This window comes from Ranitomeya imitator, chromosome 1 (assembly GCF_032444005.1).
Source record: "Ranitomeya imitator isolate aRanImi1 chromosome 1, aRanImi1.pri, whole genome shotgun sequence".
Classification (NCBI taxonomy): domain Eukaryota; kingdom Metazoa; phylum Chordata; class Amphibia; order Anura; family Dendrobatidae; genus Ranitomeya; species Ranitomeya imitator.
The window spans coordinates 281,064,334-281,087,289 of NC_091282.1; the positions used below are offsets into that span (position 1 = coordinate 281,064,334).

General features: G+C 45.2%; 1 protein-coding gene across 2 annotated transcripts in view; it reads left to right on the top strand.

Annotated features, from left to right (window-relative positions):
• The window catches only part of LOC138669066 (E1A-binding protein p400-like), a 242,603-nt gene that overhangs the window by 175,673 nt on the left and 43,974 nt on the right, over positions 1-22,956 (top strand). For both annotated transcript variants that reach the window (XM_069756070.1, XM_069756071.1), the window contains 2 exons: positions 20,704-20,945; positions 22,283-22,456. In XM_069756070.1, coding sequence (XP_069612171.1) covers positions 20,704-20,945; positions 22,283-22,456 — 416 coding nt within the window. The remainder of the gene's footprint in view (positions 1-20,703; positions 20,946-22,282; positions 22,457-22,956) is intronic.

The following is a 22,956-nucleotide window of genomic DNA, read 5'->3' on the forward strand; positions in this document are numbered from 1 at the left end:
AAAACACATACAGTGTTTTTCACCTCATGTACCACCTGCCAGACTTCATTGCCCTGGGGACAGAGTATGCCATTCTGTAAGGCCTGTGATCCCGAATATGCTCAGGAGCCATTCGCCGCTCCCGACCCCAGTGTACCTAGCCCCCTGTGTGGGCCTCATCACTGTCACAGTCCATGGCTTCACTGGCTAAAGTGATTGAGTCCCTCCAAGATCCCTCCATGGGTAGGGGCATCCGTCTGCCTGCATTAGAGGGTTCCTTTACTACACGGGAACCATCAGCCAGCAGGGGCCGTTTTCAGTCACATAATACATAGGCATCTAGAAACCGGACCCATAGCACGTCACCCGGGCACATTCACGCCTCAGCATCCATAAGTTCCATTTCTCGCTCCCCCTCACCAGGGGTTCCCAGCGACCAAGACTCTGAGTATAAGTCTGACGGGTCTCTCGACCTGGACTCTCCGGAGTATCAGGCTACGGTGGATACTCTAATTGAGGCCGTCAACCAGACTCTAAAGGTTGAAGAGGACTCTATCTCCGCCCTGGATCATGCGGTGTCCTTCAAGAGGACTAAACGTCCTCATAGGGTGTTTACCAACCACCCCGAGTTTCGAGACATAGCTCAGCGTCATAGGGAGCGGCCAGAGAAACGCTTCACAGGGCAAAAGCTTCTTGTGGTGAGACACCCTTTTTCATCTGATCTGCGGAAGGAATGGGCTGAGTCCCCTCCTGTGGATCTTTCTGTATCTCGTCTGGCATCCAAGACCCTCCTTTACCAGACGGAACCTCGATCACAAATCCCATGGACCGTCAGATAGAGAATCTTGCTCGTTCAGTTTTTGAAGTCTCAGGCTCTGCATCTTTTGCCGAGGCATTAGCAGCTAAAACGATGGTTGCCTGGGCGGATACCCTGTCTAAATCCATTCAGGACAGCAACCTTTTCCCCCAAGCAGCGGATCTGTCCAATCAGATATTTCTGGCCAGGGTCTATTTGGTGCACGCCTCTCTGGATGTGGCTAACTGCGCCCTAACCTCTCTGCCCTGGCAGAGCGGTTATTTATTTGGAGAGAAGCTGGATTAGCTTTATCTCTGACGCCACAGGAGGGAAAAGTAAACTCCTTCCACAGCAAAAGACCAGGCAGCCCTTTTGGCGTCAGCAACAGACTTGTTTCCGATCCTTTCGCAGCAATCTGGGTGGGTCCACTTAGACCTCTCCTTCCAGATCAGAGCGCTCTCCACGTAGGGACTGGGGTCCCCAGGTTTTGTATAGGCCCAACAAGTCTTGGAAGAGCTGTCCAAACAGTCCAGATCTAAGGGCTCCAGATCCCATAGATTTTCAGTGCAATGACTCGTGGCATTATCAGTTCGACACCAGCAAGGTAGGCGATCGCCTACTTTTGTTTCGTCAGGGCTGGCTGTAGTGAAATATGTATAGGTACTAGATGGTGGCCCGATTCTAATGCATTGGGTATTCTAGAATATGCATGTCCACGTAGTATATTGCCCAACCACGTAGTATATTGCCCAGCCACGTAGTATATTGCCCAGTCGCGTAGTATATTGCCCAGTCGCGTAGTATATTGCCCAGTCGCGTAGTTTATTGCCCAGTGACGTAGTATATTGCCCAGCCACTTAGTATATTGCCCAGTCACATAGTATATTGCCCAGTCACGTAGTATATTGCTCAGTGACGTAGTATGTTGTGAATTCTGTTTTGGAACTCCCTCCTGTGGTCATGAATGGTACTTCGGCGAGTTCTGTCCATGGACTCCCTCTGGTGGCTGTGAGTGGAGCTGCTGGTTCTGAGGTTCCTTCCACAGGTGACCTGGTTAATTCTTAGGCTAGCTGCTCTATTTAACTCCACCCAGATCGTTACTCCATGCCACCTGTCAATGTTCCAGTACTGGTTCAGTTCGCTCTTGGATCTTTCTGGTGACCTGTCTACTCCAGCAGAAGCTAAGTCCCTGCTGGTTTATTTTGTTGTTCTTGTTTTCTTGTCCAGCTTGCTAATATGATTCTGTCTGGCTAGCTGGAAGCTCTGGGAGGCAGAGTGGCACCTCCGCACCGTGAGTCGGTGCGGGGGTCTTTTTGCACACTCTGCGTGGTCTTTTGTAGTTTTTTGTGCTGACCGCAAAGTTACCTTTTCTATCCTCTGTCTGTTTAGGTAGTCTGGCCTCCCTTTGCTGAAACCTCTTTCATTCCTGTGTTTGTGACTTTCATCTTATCTCACAGTCAATATTTGTGGGGGGCTGCCTTTTCCTTTGGGGAATTTCTCTGAGGCAAAGTAGGCTTTACTTTCTCTCTCTAGGGGTAGCTAGCCCTTAGGCTGTGACGAGGCGTCTAGGCCTGTTAGGTACTCTCCACGGCTATTTCTAGTGTGTGTGATAGGATTAGGGATTGCGGTCAGCAGAGTTCCCACTTCCCAGAGCTTGTCCTGTGAGTTTTACCATCCGGTCTTTCCGGGTGCTCCTAACCACCAGGTCCATAACAGTAGTATATTGCTCAGTGACGTAGTATATTGCCCAGTGACGTAGTATATTGCCCAGTGTGAAGGATTACCCCTTCCTCCCACGTCACCGATACGTGACATCACTACACAGGCCCAGCTCTCCGGCGCCCCCTTTGTCTCTCAGGCCAATAAAGGAACTGCACCTAGAGCAAATGGCCGCCGGGGAGACTGCCCCGTTACCCACACTGGGTATTCTAGGATTCGCAATCAGAGTAAAAGGATCAGCCCAAAATTAATTTATGATTTAATTGCCTTAAGGGCGCACTAGATATTTACAAGAAAGATACAATCACAATATATCAAGAGTTACAGTCAGAGTACAATATAACAACAATAATACAAGGCTTAAAGGTATAAAGCTGGAGGTCAGTTTACCAGGCTGAAGGTCGCTTGTGGAAGCCGGGGGCGCGCAGCATTCCGCAGGTCCAAACTTAGTTACCGGGCAGCCCCCAGAAAGCGTGTGCTTGCTCCCCTCTGGCTGGCATACCCTGTTCCTTAAGATATCATCATCATCATCTTCTTCTGTGGAGTGAGTGACTCCCAGAGACCTTAGCTCTTCTTAAACCTGGCTGAGGCCCCCTGCCTCAGCCAGGGGCAATCTCCACCTCCCTGCAAGATTTATTCCAATTTCTAATAAATGGGTTAACTTCCCTCAGGATGATCGGATCAGCACACGGGCAGTACCAGCGCCTGTGGTTTGTTCTGCCGGTCGTACTGGGATCAAACCTGGACCCATTCGGTCCCTGTGGGAGGCTGATCTCTATATCTCGGGTTTCAGGCCTCCCACCGCCACGGGAGTCGCACTGTTGGATGCACAATTTTTTTAGGGCAAGGAGAATATTTTTTATGAGCCTGTACCTCGGACGATGCGTCCATAATTCACAATTCCATGTTGGAGACTGTTCGACTGGGCTGCCATAATAGATGTGTATCCAGTGGCCACTTGGCATGCGTGTTTTAATTAAGCCCCCAAGCATTTCCAAGCCCCCTGCTGGCGTGGTTTCCTCATTGAGCTTTGAAATACCGTCTACAGTTTACACTGAGCTCAGCCTGTTAGCATACTAATAGGAACTTTATTCATTAGAAAAGGTGGGGGCCAGAAGCGTTCCTCGCTGCAGACCTGTGACCAGGAGACAAAATGGAGTCACGCCAATCTGGTAGTATGCCTGTTCCAAGATGGCGGCTGTTCCCTCATCACACCCAGTGACGTAGTATATTGCCCAGTGACGTAGTATATTGCCCAGCGACGTAGTATATTGCCCAGCCACGTAGTGTATTGCCCAGCCACGTAGTGTATTGCCCAGCCACGTAGTATATTGCCCAGCCACGTAGTATATTGCCCAGCCACGTAGTATATTGCCCAGCGACGTAGTATATTGCCCAGTCACGTAGTATATTGCCCAGCCACGTAGTATATTGCCCAGCCACGTAGTATATTGCCCAGCCACGTAGTATATTGCCCAGCCACGTAGTATATTGCCCAGCCACGTAGTATATTGCCCAGCTAAGTAGTATATTGCCCAGCCACGTAGTATATTGCCCAGACATGTAGTATATTGCCCAGTCACGTAGTATTTTGCCCAATGACGTAGTATACAGCACAGAGCCACGTAGTATATTGCACAGCGACGTAGTATACAGCACAGAGCCACATAGTATATTGCCCAGCTACGTAGTATATTGCCCAGCCACGTAGTATATTGCCCAGACACGTAGTATATTGCCCAGCTAAGTAGTATATTGCCCAGCCACGTAGTATATTGCCCAGACACGTAGTATATTGCCCAGTCACGTAATATATTGCCCAGTGACGTAGTATACAGCACAGAGCCACGTAGTATATTGCCCAGCCACGTAGTATATTGGCCAGTCACGTAGTATATTGCCCAGCCACGTATGTCACAGGTTAAAAACTAAAAATTAAACATATACTCACCTTCCGAGGGAGCCCTTGTAGTCATGTCGCCTGTGTGCGGTGCACTCGGCAGCTTCCGGTCCCAGGGTTGGTAGCGCAGGACCCGTGATGACGTCGCGGTCACATGATCGTGACGTCATGGCAGGTCCTTGTCGCATACCATCCTTGCCACCGAAACCTGCAGCTTGCATGGAGCGGTTACCGGAGCGTCGCGAGGAGCAGGAAAGGCGGCGGAAGGTGAGTATATAATGATTTTTTATTTTTTTATTATTTTTAACATTAGATCCTTTTACTATTGACGCTGCATAGGCAGCATCAATAGTAAAAACTTGGTCACACAGGGTTAATAGCGGCGGTAATGGAGTGAGTTACCCGCGGCATAACGCGGTCTGTTACCGCTGGCATTAACCTTGTGTGAGCGGTGACTGCGGGGAGTATGGAGCAGGCGCCGGGTACTGACTGCAGGGGAGTAGGGAGGGACTATTCGGACTGTGGCTGTCGCTGATTGGTCGCGGCAGCCATGACAGGCAGCTGGCGAGACCAATCAGCGACTTGGATTCCATGACAGACAGAGGCCGCGACCAATGAATATCCGTGACAGAAGGGCAGACAGAGACGGAAGTGACCCTTAGACAATTATATAGTAGATGAATGTGTGACAGGGGGCACAGCATATGTTATCCTAAGAAGGCAGTCTCCTGTCTCCAATCTCGCCAGGGGGTCTGGCTAAGAACCAGGAAGGGGAGCGTTTCATACCTTCTGCTTCTTTTGAACAGAGATGTCAATTACAGCCTGACACTATCTATGAGAATTACAAAGAGTTTCAGAGGAAATAATATATTCATTGGTGGAGTGGCCATGGTCCAGTCACAAACCAGCAATTATAATATTATCCTGAGAGGCTGGTCTAGAAATTTGACCTCCAGGTTGACTCTATAAATTAGGCCTACACACAAAGAAAGATGTTCACAGACTGAGGGAGAGCCAAGCTGATGTGATCCATTCCATATTCGCCCCCCCCTACCCTCAGGGAGTAGAAAGCAGACTACAAAGTTAGATATTTCTGTAAGTTTTCTCCATTTTATTTTGTAACTGTTTTTGCATATTTGTATGTCACTCTTTATTCCCATATTTTTATACCTTTTTTTATTGTAAGCACTGTACCTTTTCTATTAAAGCTTAAAACTTTAATAAGTCTGAACCTTGCATGCTCTAATCCATAGCCTTAACCCCTTAATCCCATATGACGTACTATCCCGTCCAGGTGACCTGGGACTTAATTCCCAGTGCCTATCGCAGCTGACATCCGGCACTATGTGCCAGGAGCGGTCATGGACCGCTCCCGGCACATTAACCCCCGGCACACCGCGATCAAAGATGATCGCGGTGTGCCGGCGGTGCAGGGAAGCATCGCGCAGGGAGGGGGCTCCCTGCGGGCTTCCCTGAGACGATCGGTACACGGTGATGTACTCACCGTGTACCGAGCGTCTTCTCCCTGCAGTCCCCGGATCCAAAATGGCCGCCGGGCTGCATCCGGGTCCTGCAGGGAGCACTTCCAGGTCAGGATCAGGCTGCAGCTGCAGCTCTAATCCTGCCCGGCTGTATGTCAGATCACCGATCTAACAGAGTGCTGTGCACACTGTCAGATCGGTGATCTGTGATGTCCCCCCCTGGGACAAAGTGAAAAAGTAAAAAAAAAAATTTCCACACTTGTAAAAAAAAAAAAAAAAAAAAAATTCCTAAATAAAGCAGAAAAAAAAAATATTATTCCCATAAATACATTTCTTTACCTAAAAAAAAAAAACAAAAAAACAATAAAAGTACACATATTTAGTATCGCCGCGTCCGTAAGGACCCGACCTATAAAACTGGCCCACTAGTTAACCCCTTCAGTGAACACCGTAAGAAAAAAAAAAAAAAACGTGCCAAAAAACAACGCTTTATTATCATAACGCTGAACAAAAAGTGGAATAACACGCGATCAAAAAGACGGATATAAATAACCATGGTACCTCTGAAAGCGTCATCTTGTCCCGCAAAAAACGAGCCGCCATATAGCATCATAACCAAAAAAATAAAAAAGTTATAGTCCTCAGAATAAAGCGATGCCAAAATAATTATTTTTTCTATAAAATAGCTTTTATCGTATAAAAGCGCCAAAACATAAAAAAAATGATATAAATGAGGTATCGCTGTAATCGTACTGACCCGAACAATAAAACTGCTTCATCAATTTTACCAAACGCGGAACGGTATAAACGCCTCCCCCAAAAGAAATTCATGAATAGCTGGTTTTTGGTCATTCTGCCTCACAAAAAATCGGAATAAAAAGCGATCAAAAACTGTCACGTGTCCGAAAATGTAACCGATAAAAACGTCAACTCGTCCCGCAAAAAACAAGACCTCACATGACTCTGTGGACCAAAATATGGAAAAATTATAGGTCTCAAAATGTGGAGAAAAAAAACTTTTTTGCTATAAAAAGCGTCTTTTAGTGTGTGACGGCTGCCAATCATAAAAATCCGATATAAAAAACGCTATAAAAGTAAATCAAACCCCCCTTCATCACCCCCTTAGTTAGGCTAGGTTCACATTGCGTTAATGGGTTAACGCTAACGGACAGCGGTGCACGGCGAAAATGTCACAATTAACGCCGTGCAACGGGTCCGTTAGCACAACCATTGACAGCAATGTGATTTTCGGGTGTAGCGCATCGCTAGAGCGTGCCATTTTCGGCTCGCGCTAGCAAGGTGCCATTCTTTTGTGGCGCGCCTCAGACGCTGCTTGCAGCGTCCGCGGCGCGCCCGAGGTCCGATCCCCGATCTTCCAGAGCGGGGACGTTAACGCGACCACTAAACACGACACCTAAAAAGACATTGCGTTAGCGCAATCCGCTAGTGCTAAACGGATTTCCCTAACGCAATGTGAACCTAGCCTTAGGGAAAAATAATAAAATTAAAAAACATGTATTTTTTTCCATTTTCCCATTAGGGCTAGGGTTAGGGTTTGGATTACATTTACGGTTGGGATTAGGGTTGGGATTAGAATTAGGGGTGTGTCAGGGTTAGGTGTGTGGTTAGGGTTACAGTTGGGATTAGGGTTAGGGGTGCGTTTGGATTAGGGTTTCATTTATAATTGGGGGGTTTCCACTGTTTAGGCACATCAGGGGCTCTCCAAACGCGACATGGCGTCCGATCTCAATTCCAGCCAATTCTGCATTGAAAAAGTAAAACAGTGCTCCTTCACTTCCGAGCTCTCCCGTGCGCCCAAACAGGGGTTTACCCCAACATATGGGGTATCATCGTACTCAAGACAAATTGGACAACAACTTTTTGGGTCCAAGTTCTCTTGTTATCCTTGGGAAAATAAAAATTTGGGGGGCTAAAAATCATTTTTGTGGGGAAAAAAAAGGATTTTTTATTTTCACGGCTCTGCGTTGTAAACTGTAGTGAAACACTTGGGGGTTCAAAGTTTTCACAACACATCTAGATAAGTTCCGTGGGAGGTCTAGTTTCCAATATGAGGTCACTTGTGGGTGGTTTCTACTGTTTGGGTACATCAGGGGCTCTGCAAATGCAACGTGACGCCTGCAGACCAATCCATCTAAGTCTGCATTCCAAATGGCGCTCCTTCCCTTCCGAGCTCTGCCATGCGCCCAAACAGTGGTTCCCCCCCCCATATGGGGTATCAGCGTACTCAGGACAAATTGAACAACAACTTTTGGGGTCCAATTTATTCTGTTACCCTTGTAAAAATACAAAGCTGGGGGCTAAAAAATCATTTTTGTGAAAAAAAAAAAGAATTTTTATTTTCACGGCTCTGCGTTATAAACTGTAGTGAAACACTTAGGGGTTCAAAGTTCTCACAACACATCTAGATAAGTTCCTTGGGAGGTCTAGTTTCTAATATGGGGTCACTTGTGGGGGGTTTGTACTGTTTGGGTACATCAGGGGCTCTGCAAATGCAACGTGACTCCTGCAGACCAATCCATCTAAGTCTGCATTCCAAATGGCGCTCCTTCCCTTCCGAGCTCTGCCATGCGCCCAAACAGTGGTTCCCCCCCACATATGGGGTATCAGCGTACTCAGGACAAATTGGACAACAACTTTTGGGGTCCAATTTATTCTGTTACCCTTGTGAAAATACAAAACTGGGGGCTAAAAAATAATTTTTGCAAAAAAAAAAAATTATTTTAACGGCTCTGCGTTATAAACTGTAGTGAAACACTTGGGGGTTCAAAGCTCTCAAAACACATCTAGATAAGTTCCTTAGGGGGTCTAGTTTCCAAAATGGTGTCACTTGTGGGGGGTTTTAATGTTTAGGCACATCAGGGGCTCTCCAAACCAACATGGCGTCCCATCTTAATTCCAGTCAATTTTGCATTGAAAAGTCAAATGGCGCTCCTTCCCTTCCGAGCTCTGCTATGCACCCAAAAAGTGGTTTACCCCCACATATGGGGTATCGTCGCACTCAGGACAAATTGCACAACAACTTTTGTGGTCTAATTTCTTCTCTTACCCTTGGGAAAATAAAAAATTGGGTGCGAAAAGATCATTTTTGTGAAAAAATAAGATTTTTTATTTTTACGGCTCTGCATTATAAACTTCTGTGAAGCACTTGTTGGGTCAAAGTGCTCACCACACATCTAGATAAGTTCCTTAAGGGGTCTACTTTTCAAAATGGTGTCACTTGTGAGGGGTTCCAATGTTTAGGCACATCAGGGGCTCTCCAAACGCAACATGGCGTCCCATCTCAATTCCAGTAAATTTTGCACTGAAAAGTCAAATGGCGCTCCTTTCCTACCGAGCTCTGCCATGCGCCCAAACAGTGGTTTACCCCCACATATGGGGTATCGTCGCACTCAGGACAAATTGCACAACAACTTTTGTGGTCTAATTTCTTCTCTTACCCTTGGGAAAATAAAAAATTGGTGGCGAAAAGATTATTTTTGTGAAAAAATATGATTTTTTATTTTTACGGCTCTGCATTATAAACTTCTGTGAAGCACGTGTTGGGTCAAAGTGCTCACCACACCTCTAGATAAGTTCCTTAAGGGCACAAAAGAGAATAGTAAAACCAAAAACACTCAGTTTGAAAAAATGTTGCAGTAATCCGCAAGTGCTAGTAAAAGATGTAAAAAACAGGGTATTTGGTTGATACGTTTTTTGCAAAAAATGTATACTAAGCTGCTCTACCAATCTTCACGGTATACCCTTATCAGAGCAGTCCTAACTAATGTATGCAATCCCTATCTGATGTATTTAAAAACCTGATCATCTGTATATAACCTGTGTGAACAGGGTTCAGAGAGGAAAAATCCATGTGTGCATACAGGGTAGAACAGCTTTTGTGCAGATAGCCCAAGAGGAGTGGTGGAACTCCCCAGTCTTGTAGACACAAGAGAACAATTATGGAAACAGGAACACATGGGCTACTTGCACAGTGAACAAGTCTGTATGATCATGTTCACACACCACCAAGAAACCTGAAGACACAAAAGAGAATAGTAAAACCAAAAACACTCAGTTTGAAAAAATGTTGCAGTAATCCGCAAGTGCTAGTAAAAGATGTAAAAAACAGGGTATTTGGTTGATACGTTTTTTGCAAAAAATGTATACTAAGCTGCTCTACCAATCTTCACGGTATACCCTTATCAGAGCAGTCCTAACTAATGTATGCAATCCCTATCTGATGTATTTAAAAACCTGATCATCTGTATATAACCTGTGTGAACAGGGTTCAGAGAGGAAAAATCCATGTGTGCATACAAGGTAGAACAGCTTTTGTGCAGATAGCCCAAGAGGAGTGGTGGAACTCCCCAGTCTTGTAGACACAAGAGAACAATTATGGAAACAGGAACACATGGGCTACTTGCACAGTGAACAAGTCTGTATGATCATGTTCACACACCACCAAGAAACCTGAAGACACAAAAGAGAATAGTAAAACCAAAAACACTCAGTTTGAAAAAATGTTGCAGTAATCCGCAAGTGCTAGTAAAAGATGTAAAAAACAGGGTATTTGGTTGATACGTTTTTTGCAAAAAATGTATACTAAGCTGCTCTACCAATCTTCACGGTATACCCTTATCAGAGCAGTCCTAACTAATGTATGCAATCCCTATCTGATGTATTTAAAAACCTGATCATCTGTATATAACCTGTGTGAACAGGGTTCAGAGAGGAAAAATCCATGTGTGCATACAGGGTAGAACAGCTTTTGTGCAGATAGCCCAAGAGGAGTGGTGGAACTCCCCAGTCTTGTAGACACAAGAGAACAATTATGGAAACAGGAACACATGGGCTACTTGCACAGTGAACAAGTCTGTATGATCATGTTCACACACCACCAAGAAACCTGAAGACACAAAAGAGAATAGTAAAACCAAAAACACTCAGTTTGAAAAAATGTTGCAGTAATCCGCAAGTGCTAGTAAAAGATGTAAAAAACAGGGTATTTGGTTGATACGTTTTTTGCAAAAAATGTATACTAAGCTGCTCTACCAATCTTCACGGTATACCCTTATCAGAGCAGTCCTAACTAATGTATGCAATCCCTATCTGATGTATTTAAAAACCTGATCATCTGTATATAACCTTAGCTGGGGGCTAAAAAATCATTTTTGTGAAAAAAAAAAAGAATTTTTATTTTCACGGCTCTGCGTTATAAACTGTAGTGAAACACTTAGGGGTTCAAAGTTCTCACAACACATCTAGATAAGTTCCTTGGGAGGTCTAGTTTCTAATATGGGGTCACTTGTGGGGGGTTTGTACTGTTTGGGTACATCAGGGGCTCTGCAAATGCAACGTGACTCCTGCAGACCAATCCATCTAAGTCTGCATTCCAAATGGCGCTCCTTCCCTTCCGAGCTCTGCCATGCGCCCAAACAGTGGTTCCCCCCCACATATGGGGTATCAGCGTACTCAGGACAAATTGGACAACAACTTTTGGGGTCCAATTTATTCTGTTACCCTTGTGAAAATACAAAACTGGGGGCTAAAAAATAATTTTTGCGAAAAAAAAAAAAATTATTTTAACGGCTCTGCGTTATAAACTGTAGTGAAACACTTTGGGGTTCAAAGCTCTCAAAACACATCTAGATAAGTTCCTTAGGGGGTCTAGTTTCCAAAATGGTGTCACTTGTGGGGGGTTTTAATGTTTAGGCACATCAGGGGCTCTCCAAACCAACATGGCATCCCATCTTAATTCCAGTCAATTTTGCATTGAAAAGTCAAATGGCGCTCCTTCCCTTCCGAGCTCTGCTATGCACCCAAAAAGTGGTTTACCCCCACATATGGGGTATCGTCGCACTCAGGACAAATTGCACAACAACTTTTGTGGTCTAATTTCTTCTCTTACCCTTGGGAAAATAAAAAATTGGGTGCGAAAAGATCATTTTTGTGAAAAAATAAGATTTTTTATTTTTACGGCTCTGCATTATAAACTTCTGTGAAGCACTTGTTGGGTCAAAGTGCTCACCACACATCTAGATAAGTTCCTTAAGGGGTCTACTTTTCAAAATGGTGTCACTTGTGAGGGGTTCCAATGTTTAGGCACATCAGGGGCTCTCCAAACGCAACATGGCGTCCCATCTCAATTCCAGTAAATTTTGCATTGAAAAGTCAAATGGCGCTCCTTTCCTTCCGAGCTCTGCCATGCGCCCAAACAGTGGTTTACCCCCACATATGGGGTATCGTCGCACTCAGGACAAATTGCACAACAACTTTTGTGGTCTAATTTCTTCTCTTACCCTTGGGAAAATAAAAAATTGGTGGCGAAAAGATTATTTTTGTGAAAAAATATGATTTTTTATTTTTACGGCTCTGCATTATAAACTTCTGTGAAGCACGTGTTGGGTCAAAGTGCTCACCACACCTCTAGATAAGTTCCTTAAGGGGTTTACTTTCCAAAATGGTGTCACTTGTGGGGATTTCAATGTTTAGGCACATCAGGGGCTCTCCAAACGCAACATGGCATCCCATCTCAATTCCAGTCAATTTTGCATTGAAAAGTAAAATGGCGCTCCTTCCCTTCCGAGCTCTGCCATACGCCCAAACAATGGTTTACACCCATATATGGGGTATCAGCGTACTCAGGACAAATTGGCCAACAATTTTTGAGGTTTCCAATTTCTTCTCTTACTCTTGGGAAAATAAAAAATTGGGGGCGAAAAGATCATTTTTGTGAAAAAATATGATTTTTTATTTTTACGGCTCTGCATTATAAACTTCTGTGAAGCACTTGTTGGGTCAAAGTGCTCACCACACATCTAGATAAGTTCCTTAAGGGGTCTACTTTTCAAAATGGTGTCACTTGTGAGGGGTTCCAATGTTTAGGCACATCAGGGGCTCTCCAAACGCAACATGGCGTCCCATCTCAATTCCAGTAAATTTTGCATTGAAAAGTCAAATGGCGCTCCTTTCCTTCCGAGCTCTGCCATGCGCCCAAACAGTGGTTTACCCCCACATATGGGGTATCGTCGCACTCAGGACAAATTGCACAACAACTTTTGTGGTCTAATTTCTTCTCTTACCCTTGGGAAAATAAAAACTTGGTGGCGAAAAGATTATTTTTGTGAAAAAATATGATTTTTTATTTTTACGGCTCTGCATTATAAACTTCTGTGAAGCACGTGTTGGGTCAAAGTGCTCACCACACCTCTAGATAAGTTCCTTAAGGGGTCTACTTTCCAAAATGGTGTCACTTGTGGGGATTTCAATGTTTAGGCACATCAGGGGCTCTCCAAACGCAACATGGCATCCCATCTCAATTCCAGTCAATTTTGCATTGAAAAGAAAAATGGCGCGCCTTCCCTTCCGAGCTCTGCCATACGCCCAAACAATGGTTTACACCCATATATGGGGTATCAGCGTACTCAGGACAAATTGGCCAACAATTTTTGAGGTCCAATTTCTTCTCTTACTCTTGGGAAAATAAAAAATTGGGGGCGAAAAGATCATTTTTGTGAAAAAATATGATTTTTTATTTTTACGGCTCTGCATTATAAACTTCTGTGAAGCAATTGGTGGGCCAAAGTGGTCACCACACATCTAGATAAGTTCCTTAGGGTGTCTACTTTCCAAAATGGTGTCACTTGTGGGGGGTTTCAATGTTTAGGCACATGAGGAGCTCTCCAAACGCAACATGGCGTCCCATCTCAATTCCTGTCAATTTTGCATTGAAAAGTCAAATGGCGCTCCTTTCCTTCCGAGCTCTGCCATGCGCCCAAACAGTGGTTTACCCCCACATATGGGGTATCAGCGTACTCAGTACAGATTGTACAACAATGTTTGGCATCCATTTTATCCTGTTACCCTTGGTAAAATAAAACAAATTGGAGCTGAAATAAATTTTGTGTGAAAAAAAAGTTAAATATTCATTTTTATTTAAACATTCCAAAAATTCCTGTGAAACCCCTGAAGGGTTAATAAACTTCTTGAATGTGGTTTTGAGCACCTTGAGGTGTGCAGTTTTTAGAATGGTGTCACACTTGGGTATTTTCTATCATATAGACCCCTCAAAATGACTTCAAATGAGATGTGGTCCCTAAAAAAAATGGTGTTGTAAAAATGAGAAATTGCTGGTCAACTTTTAACCCTTATAACTCCCTAACAAAAAAAAATTTTGGTTCCAAAATTGTGCTGATGTAAAGTAGACATGTGGGAAAGGTTACTTATTAAGTATTTTGCGTGACATATCTCTGTGATTTAAGGGCATAAAAATTTAAAGTTGGAAAATTGCGAAATTTTCTAAATTTTCGCCAAATTTCCGTTTTTTTCACAAATAAACGCAAGTTATATCGAATAAATGTTACCACTAAAATGAAGTACAATATGTCACGAGAAAACAATGTCAGAATCGCCAAGATCCGTTGAAGCGTTCCAGAGTTATAACCTCATAAAGGGACAGTGGTCAGAATTGTAAAAATTGGCCCGGTCATTAACGTGCAAACCACCCTCGGGGCTTAAGGGGTTAAAGTGTGTGATCTGTTGTGAATTCTGTGGCAGAGCTCCCTCCTGTGGTCACAAGTGGTACTTCGGCTGATTCTCTCTGTGAGCTTCTGTTGGTGGAGGGAAGTGGTACTGCGGCTTCTGAGTTTCCTCCCTCAGGTGATCTGGTGAGGTCGTTAGGTGCTTCTCTACTTAACTCCACCTAATGCTTTGATCCTGGCTTCCTGTCAATGTTCCAGTGTTGGACTTGCTTTTCCCTGGATCATTCCTGTGGCCTGTTGCTCTGCATAGCTAAGTTCTTCTTTGCTATTTGTTTGCTATTTTTTCTGTCCAGCTTGTCTAATTTTTTGCTGGAAGCTCTGGGACGCCAAGGGTGTACCTCCGTACCGTTAGTTCGGTACGGAGGGTCTTTTTGCCCCCTTTGCGTGGTGTTCTTTAGGGTTTTGTGTAGACCGCAAAGTTACCTTTTCTATCCTCGATCTGTTAAGAAAGTCGGACCTCACTTTGCTGAATCTATTTCATCTCTACGTTTGTCTTTTCATCTTAACTCACAGTCATTATATGTGGGGGGCTGCCTTTTCCTTTGGGGTATTTCTCTGAGGCAAGGTAGGCTTATTTTCTATCTTCAGGCTAGTTAGTTTCTCAGGCTGTGCCGAGTTGCATAGGCAGAGTTAGGTGCAATCCACGGCTGCCTCTAGTGTTGTTTGGAGAGGATTAGGGATTGCGGTCTGCAGAGTTCCCACGTCTCAGAGCTCGTTCTATGATTTTGGGTTATTGTCAGATCACTGTATGTGCTCTGACCGCTATGTCCATTGTAGTACTGAATTGCCTTTCATAACAGTGATCCTTATGATTGGCAGACAGTAGTAGTAATATTTCCGGGACTCCTCGCCTGTGTGTTCGGTGAGTGGTGGCAGCGTGTATGAGCGGGGTGTATGGCCTCTGTCGGTGTGTGATTTATGCTCCTATTACAGCATAGGACAGAGGTTGAATGCTGGACTGAGTGAGAGGAGATGGACCTGGTGTCCTCCGGATACAAAATAGAATTTTCTTCTCGTCCTCCAGAAAGCTTCTTCCCCCCTCTCGTCCCCCCAAAACAGTGGCGCAGGCACGATCCTTTTACCGAGCCATTGATTAGCTACACCATGACGGGGTCATTATTCCAGTTCAAGAAAACGAGAGGTGCGAGGGGTTGTACTCATACTTATTTGTGGTTCCTGAAGAAGGGCAGATCAGTACGTCCCATCTTGGACCTGAAACTTCGAAACAAGTTTGTCAAGGTCCGGCACTTTAGGATGGAGTGGAGACTCGGTCATCACATCGATGGAGAAGGGGGAGTTCCTAGCATCCATCGACATTCAGGATTCTTATCTCTACATCCCGATTTTTCCCCCTCACCAGAAGTTCCTGCGCTTCACTGTCCGCGAGGAACATTTCCAGTTCACAGCCTTGCCCTTCGGCCTCATCACCGCTCCCAGAGTGTTCACGAAGGTCATGGCGGCTGTCATGTCTATTCTGCACTCTTGAGGCATGATCGTGTTGCTATACTTAGACGACCTTCTAATCAAAGCACCCTCCTTCCTAACCAGCGCGGAGTGCGTGCGTATCACTTTTGATACTCTGATAAATTTAAACAAGTCTTCCCCTGTTCCAGCTCAGCAGATATCCTTTTTAGGGATGATCCTGGACACCTCCCAAGAGTTTGTGATTCTCCTTCGAGGCAAGATCTTAGCCCTTCTGCAGGGAGCACGGGCACTTTGTCGCCCATCCCCTCATTCCATCTGATTCTGCATGGGGGTACTGGGAAAAATGGTGGCAGCGATGGAAACTGTTTCCTTCACCCGACTACACCTCCGTCCTCTGCAGCATGCGCTTCTGGCAGCCTGGAACAGGAGCCCGTTCTCTCCCGACCTGCTGTGCCACTTGTCCCCACGAGTAAAGCAGGCACTCAGGTGGTGGACTTTGAGGTCTTCCCTCAACCAGGTAAAATCCTTTCTCCCAGTTCAATGGCTGGTGGTAACTACCGATGCCACTCTTCTCGTCTGGGGAGCGGTCTTTCGTCACCACACTGCCCAGGGGCGCTAGTCAGCTTGGGAGTCGAGTCTCCCGATCAACGTCCTGGAGATTCGGGCAATCCGGTTATCCCTACGGCAGTTCCATCTCCTGGCAGGTCGCCCCATCCGAATTCAAACAGACAACGCCACGGCTGTGGCATACATCAACCATCAAGGGGGCACTCGCAGCAGGGCGGCAATGCGCAAGGTGATTCACATTCTCCGCTGGGCCAAGAGGAGCCATTCGGTCATTTCAGCAGTTCACATCCCGGGTGTGGGAAAACTGGGAAGCAGCCTTCCTCAGCCGTCAGGGTCTCGCCTCGGGAGACTTGACACTTCATCCGGAGGTCTTCCAGCAGATCTGTCATTGCTGGGGGATCCCGGACGTCGATCAGATGGCTTCAAATTTAAATGCCAAGGTTTCTGAGTACATAGCTCGGTCTCGGGATTCAGAAGCCATTGGAGTGGATGCACTGGTTCTTCTGTGGCATCAGTTTTGTCGTCCGTACGTGTTTCCCCCACTTCCGTGGGTCATCAGGCAGATCAAGGCGGAAGGTGTTCTAGTGATCCTAGTTGCTCTGGATTGGCCACGCCAGGCGTGGTACACGGAGTTAGTGCAGCTCATCGATGGATCGACCAGATCTGCTCTCCCAGGTCCCGATTTGCCACCAGAACTCAGGGGCCCTGTGTTTAACGGCCTGACTGTTGAGTCCTGGCCTGGGTTCTAACCCAGGCTGGGTCCTCGCAACAGGTGGTTTCTACCATGATTAGCACCCGGAAGCCTGCGTCAGTACGCATCTATCACCACACCTGGAAAACCTTTTTCGCATGGTGCAGAGACCACGTACGTCCTCCTCTTGTCTTCTCCATTCCTACCATTTTGTAGTTCCTCCAGATCGGCCTGGATTCACGCTTGGCGCTTAGCTCCCTCAAAGGTCAGATCTCGGCCTTATAGGTTTTGTTCCAGCGCAGGATTGCTTCCAATCTGCAAGTGAGCACTTTCATTCAGAGGTATCTCATGTGGTACCCCCCTACAGAATGCCGTTGGATGCTTGGGACCTTAACCTGGTCCTGGGTTCTCTTCAGGAGACTCCTTTCCAACTGCTGCAGGACATCTCGCTGACCTTCCTTTTTCGGACAGTCACTTTTCTTATTGTGGTGACGTCAATCAGGCGGGTCTCGGAGCAGGCCGCCCTGTCCTGTCGAGCCCCTTTCCTAATTTTCCACCAGTACAAGGTGGTTCTCAGGCTTTCCCCATCTTCTTGCCCAAGGTGGTCTCTTCTTTCCACCTTAATGAGGACATTGTTCTGCCCTCATTCGTATTGAGAGGGCTCTTCACACTCTGGATGTGGTGAGGGCTCTCAGAAGGTACATCTCGCAGACGGCCTCCTTCAGTAAATTGGGCGCCTTATTCATGCTTCCTGAGGGCCACAGGAAGGGATTAGCTGCATCAAAGTCCACGATAGCCAGGTGGATTCGCTCAACTATTCAGGATTCCTAACATGTCAGAAGCAAGTCTATCCCAGCAGGGATTAAGGCTCACTCCACTCGGTCGGTGGGTGCTTCTTGTGCCATTCGGCACCAGGCATTGGCGGAATAGGTCTGCAAGGCTGTGACTTGGTCCAATCTGCACACATTCCCAAAGCACTACAAAATCCACACTCAGGCCTCCGCATATGCGGGCCTGAGCAGACGGATTCTGCGGGCAGCAGTGTCGCACCTCTAGGCAGTTGGTACGTGTGTTTTTTATGTGACATATTGTATTTCATGATGGTGGTAACATTTCTTTGATATGACTTGCATTTATTTGTGAAAAAAATGGAAATTTGGTGAAAAGTTTGAAAATGTCACAATTTTCAAACTTTTAGTTCTTATGCCCTTAAATCAGAGTTTCCCACATGTCAACATCAGCACAATTTTGGAAACATAATTGTTTTGTTAGGAAGTTAGAAGAGTTAAAAGTTGACCAGCGATTTCTCATATTTCCAATAAAATTTACAAAACCATTTTTTTAGGGACCACACCACATTTGAGTGACTTTGAGTTCTAAAAACTGCACTCCTCAAGGTGTTCAAAACCACATTCAAGAAGTTTATTAACTCTTCAGGTGCTTCACAGGAACTGAAGCAATGTGGAAGGAAAAAATTAACATTTCATTTTTTTCACAAAAAATTTAATTTAGACCCAAACTTTTTTATTTTCACAAGGGTAACAAGAGAAAATCTACCACAAAATTTGTTGTGCAATTTCTCCTGAATACGCTGATACCTTATTTGTGGGGGAAATCTTCTGTATGGGCGCACGGAAGGGCTCGGAAGGGAAGGAGTGCCATTTGACTTTTTCAATGTAAAATTTGCTGGAATAATTAGCAGATGCCTTGTTGCGTTTGGAGACCCCCTAATGTGCCTAAACAGTGTAAACCCCTAACAAGTGACAACATGTTGGAAACCACACTCCTCAAGCATTTTATCCAGGGGTATAGAGAGCATTTTAAACCCACAGGTGCGACACAGAATTTGATAACATTAGGTCGTCATATTGAATATGTCATCATTGGTGTTGAGCGCAAGTGCTCGCTACTCCAGTTTGCATCAGGTGCTCAGGTATGCACTGAATATTGCGGGTGCACGAGTGACATGCTCGAGTCCCTGCCCCACATGTTTGTAGCTGATAGATACCCCCTAAAAAACATGTGGAGATCAACAATATTCAGTGCGTACCCAAGCACCCGATGCAGACTTGAGTAGCGAGCACTTGTGCTCAAAACTAGCTGTCATATCGTCATTTTTTTTTTTTACTTTTTAAAAAACCCCAATTCCAACCATAACCTAACCCTAACACAACCCTAACCCTAATACAGCCCTAACCCTAAGCCCAATTGCAAAGAATGGAAAAAATTAAAAAATGTTGGTATCCTTTTTATCTAACTAAGGGAGTGACAAAGGGGGATTTGATTTACTATTTTTTTTATTTTGAGCAAAGTGATAGACCCCATCACAGTGATCAAAAGGAACCAATAGGAGAAATTTCCTATTGTTGCTGGGTACGGGCCGGCAGATCTCAGGAGGCGCACTGCCCACCATTTTTTTCCCAGGAATATGACGCTGGGCCCGATAGCCGAGACCCCAGAGATTTTCCGACTCTGGGGGGGGGGGGGGGGGCTAGAGCCTTATTCCCGATCGACGTTTTAAAAAGGCGATGAGGGAATAAGTACCCTTAGGGGCTGCCGTTTTAAAGTGTATCTGCAGTCATTAAAGGGTTAAAAAGAGAAATTACTTCAAAAAATCAAAACAAAAAGTCCTGAGAAGCTTGAATCGATGTATGGTGGTACTCCGAGGAGGTAAGTTGGGGGACCCCGGTGAGACAGATCTCCTTTTTTTTTGTTTTGACTTGGATGCCATATTGAGGATCTGGTGGTGATTCCATCTCCTAATCCAGAAATTAAGGAACAACTAGACCCAGTTCAGTGCAGATGGTAGCGAGGTCGGACAAAGTTATCCGCTTATAAGTGCGACCTTCCTTTCTGGCTATAAGTGAGAAAGGGATCCCCAATGGTATAAGATGTGATGATCTTGTAGAAGAGATAGCAGGGGGTGAAGATGTCTCCTTTTCTGCAAGGTAAAACACAATAATCCACTGTGTTCACTTAGCTGGGCAAACGTGATGGGATTCACGCAAGGAGAGTATGTAGCTTTTCAGTTTTCTGGAATCAGCATAAGTACATAGGACATAGTGCAGTTGGAAAAACTAAGCCCCAGAAAATGTGCAGCTATCGCTACCAGGACACAGGGGCAGGAAGCAACTAGGCAGACGCAGCGTTGTGCTCAGACACACACATATGTTGCTAACTGTGTGCGCAGAATCAGGACTACCGCTCAGTAGTCAGTTGTCCTGTTGCCAATAGAGCCCATTATATACGTATGTCTTTGTACAGGCGCTGTGTTAATATCTGAGCTGCAGCCCAACATGATTTAATAATATTTGTATCTATTTACATGATAAAGAAGGTTATATTATTTTAAAAATGTGGGCTATTATTGATTCCAGGCACGAAGTGGTGCGAGGAACTGCAGTGAATGAATGTAGTATAGTGCAAAGATGTCTGAGAACATTTCATGTGTTAGTTTATAGAGACCTCCAAGTAAACAGTCAGTAAGATGATGTGGCTACATGTCGTGCCCTAGCTTGCGGAGGGCTTTTTTACAAGTCCTAATGTAGAATCAACTGTCCCATTTACTTGTAAAGAATCGTTTCATATGTTCCGTATGTGTTTAGCTGCAGGTCGAAAGAAGAAACAGAGGCATGGAGAATCAGTGGTTCCCCCTCGTTCCCTGTTCGATAGAGCGACCCCTGGTATGCTGAAAGTGAAGAGGGAAGGCAAAGAGCAAAAGAAGAATATCCTTCTCAAACAGCAAACACAGTTTGCCAAACCACTGCCAACCCTGGCTAAACCAGCAAATGATTCCGGACCCGACAATCCAGAGTGGCTGATCAGTGAGGACTGGGCCTTGCTGCAGGTGCATGAATGATGGCTCATGGCGACCGAAATAGTGCTTGTCAACTTACGCTGAACTTCAGATGTCAACACCGCTATAATGTAATCTAATATAATTCACAAAAAATATGGCCTTGTTGGATACACACAAAGGAGACCAGGCTGTGCACTCTTGCCTTAATGGACGTTTCTGTCATTACTTGACCTTCATCAGTCATCTGGATAGAGGTGATATGTGTGGAAGTGCGCTGTGTGAAAGTTTGTAGTGTCCACTGCTAAGACAGGACAGCGCTATCCTGTCATACAGCGAGCTTCCACACAGATCTCCTCTACCGAGATGACTGATGAAGGTCAGTTATTGAACGAAAAGTTCATTAAGGCAAGATTACACATGCTTTACATTAGGTTTATGAATGATATATTGGTGAGTTTTCAGCTGATGACTATTCTTATCTAAGATGAATGAACTTGGCACTCAGAATGAGAGAAAAAAGCTTCTAAATTTATTGATGCATCCAGACAAATCAAAACTGCTAAAAGTTTTCGGTCCACACCGGAGCGACGCTCTCTGCTGCTGGGCACATTGCTCCTGATGCTCCAGACCCGAAGCGCTGCCTCTCCCTCTAGGCTCTGCTCCTAGCCTTGGCGCCGTTCTCTTTATTAGCGGGTCCCGCTCCTCCAGCATTTATTATACCCTCCGCAGCTTCTTCCCTCCCGGACGCTCCTCTGTGCCACCTGTCTGCTTCTATTTCCAGTCATTGTCAAAGATACGCTCTGACGAAGGTCCGGTGTGGACCGAAAACGTTTAGCAGTTTTGATTTGTCTGGATGCATCAATAAATTTAGAAGCTTTTTTTCTCTCATTCTGAGTGCCAAGTTCACTCATCTATATTCTACGGGGTGGACACCCTACTTGAGCACCACCATTACTCATACCTATCGAGTGCCGTGTTTTCTAACATTATTCTTATCTAAGGCCTCATTCAGACGTCCGTGTCTTTTCCGTGGTTTTCAAAGACCATTTTAGCCTATGGGGCTGTTCACATATCTGCAGTTTTTAGCTGACCATTTGTCCATAAAACCTCACAGAGACATGTCCGTTTTTTTTTTGTTAGCGTCACAGATGAAAATCCCCTATACAAGTCTGTGCATGAAAATGACCGACAGCCCATGGATGGCATCAGTGCACAATTCTCCCTTGTGGCAGAACTCATTGCCACCTTTTGTAGATGGTGCCAACATGGCCTTCATTATGCGATATGCCACAGAGAGATGTTAATGGCCCTTTCTATCTGCATAAAAATGTATATTGTCAAAAATGGCTCTATAAAACTTGCTGTTTTGTCACTTGTCTTTTTAGGCTGTTAAACATCTCCTGGAGCTACCACTAAATCTAACGGTGGTGTCACCAGCTCACACCTCAAACTGGGATCTCGTCAGCGATGTGGTGAACTCCTGCAGCAGAATCTATCGATCCTCTAAACAGTGCCGCACTCGGTATGAAAATGTCATCATCCCAAGAGAAGAAGGGAAGGTAAACCACAGCTACCAGATAAAAAAAAAATCTAACCTTTCTTTGGTGGGCATGTGCGAAGAATATTGCTCTAAACTAGTCATCTTCATCTCAGCCATAACCATACCTGTTTCAGTGGAGGCGATGAGACAAGCAGCAGCAGAAATGGGGTGCCACAGAGACAGCTTCATGATGATGGGGGACAGTACATCTGACCCCATACACATTAGCTTGTATACAGGCAGTATCAGCCAGCAGGTGTCTAATGTGCACCGCCATCTCTGGGCTGAGCACATGTCATTGTGTGTACAGAGTGGTCTTAGACCCACCTGTCAGCCATGATTGTGCTGGGACAAACGTGTGAATGGAAAAGTGTCATAGTGTCGTAAGTAGAGCGGAATACCCCAATAAAATAGATTTATTATACGGAGCTGAAAACTTGTGGGAAAGAATTATGTTCTTTAAAGGGATATTCCAGACTAAGACATGTATTATCTATTCGCTAGATAAGTGTTAGCTGT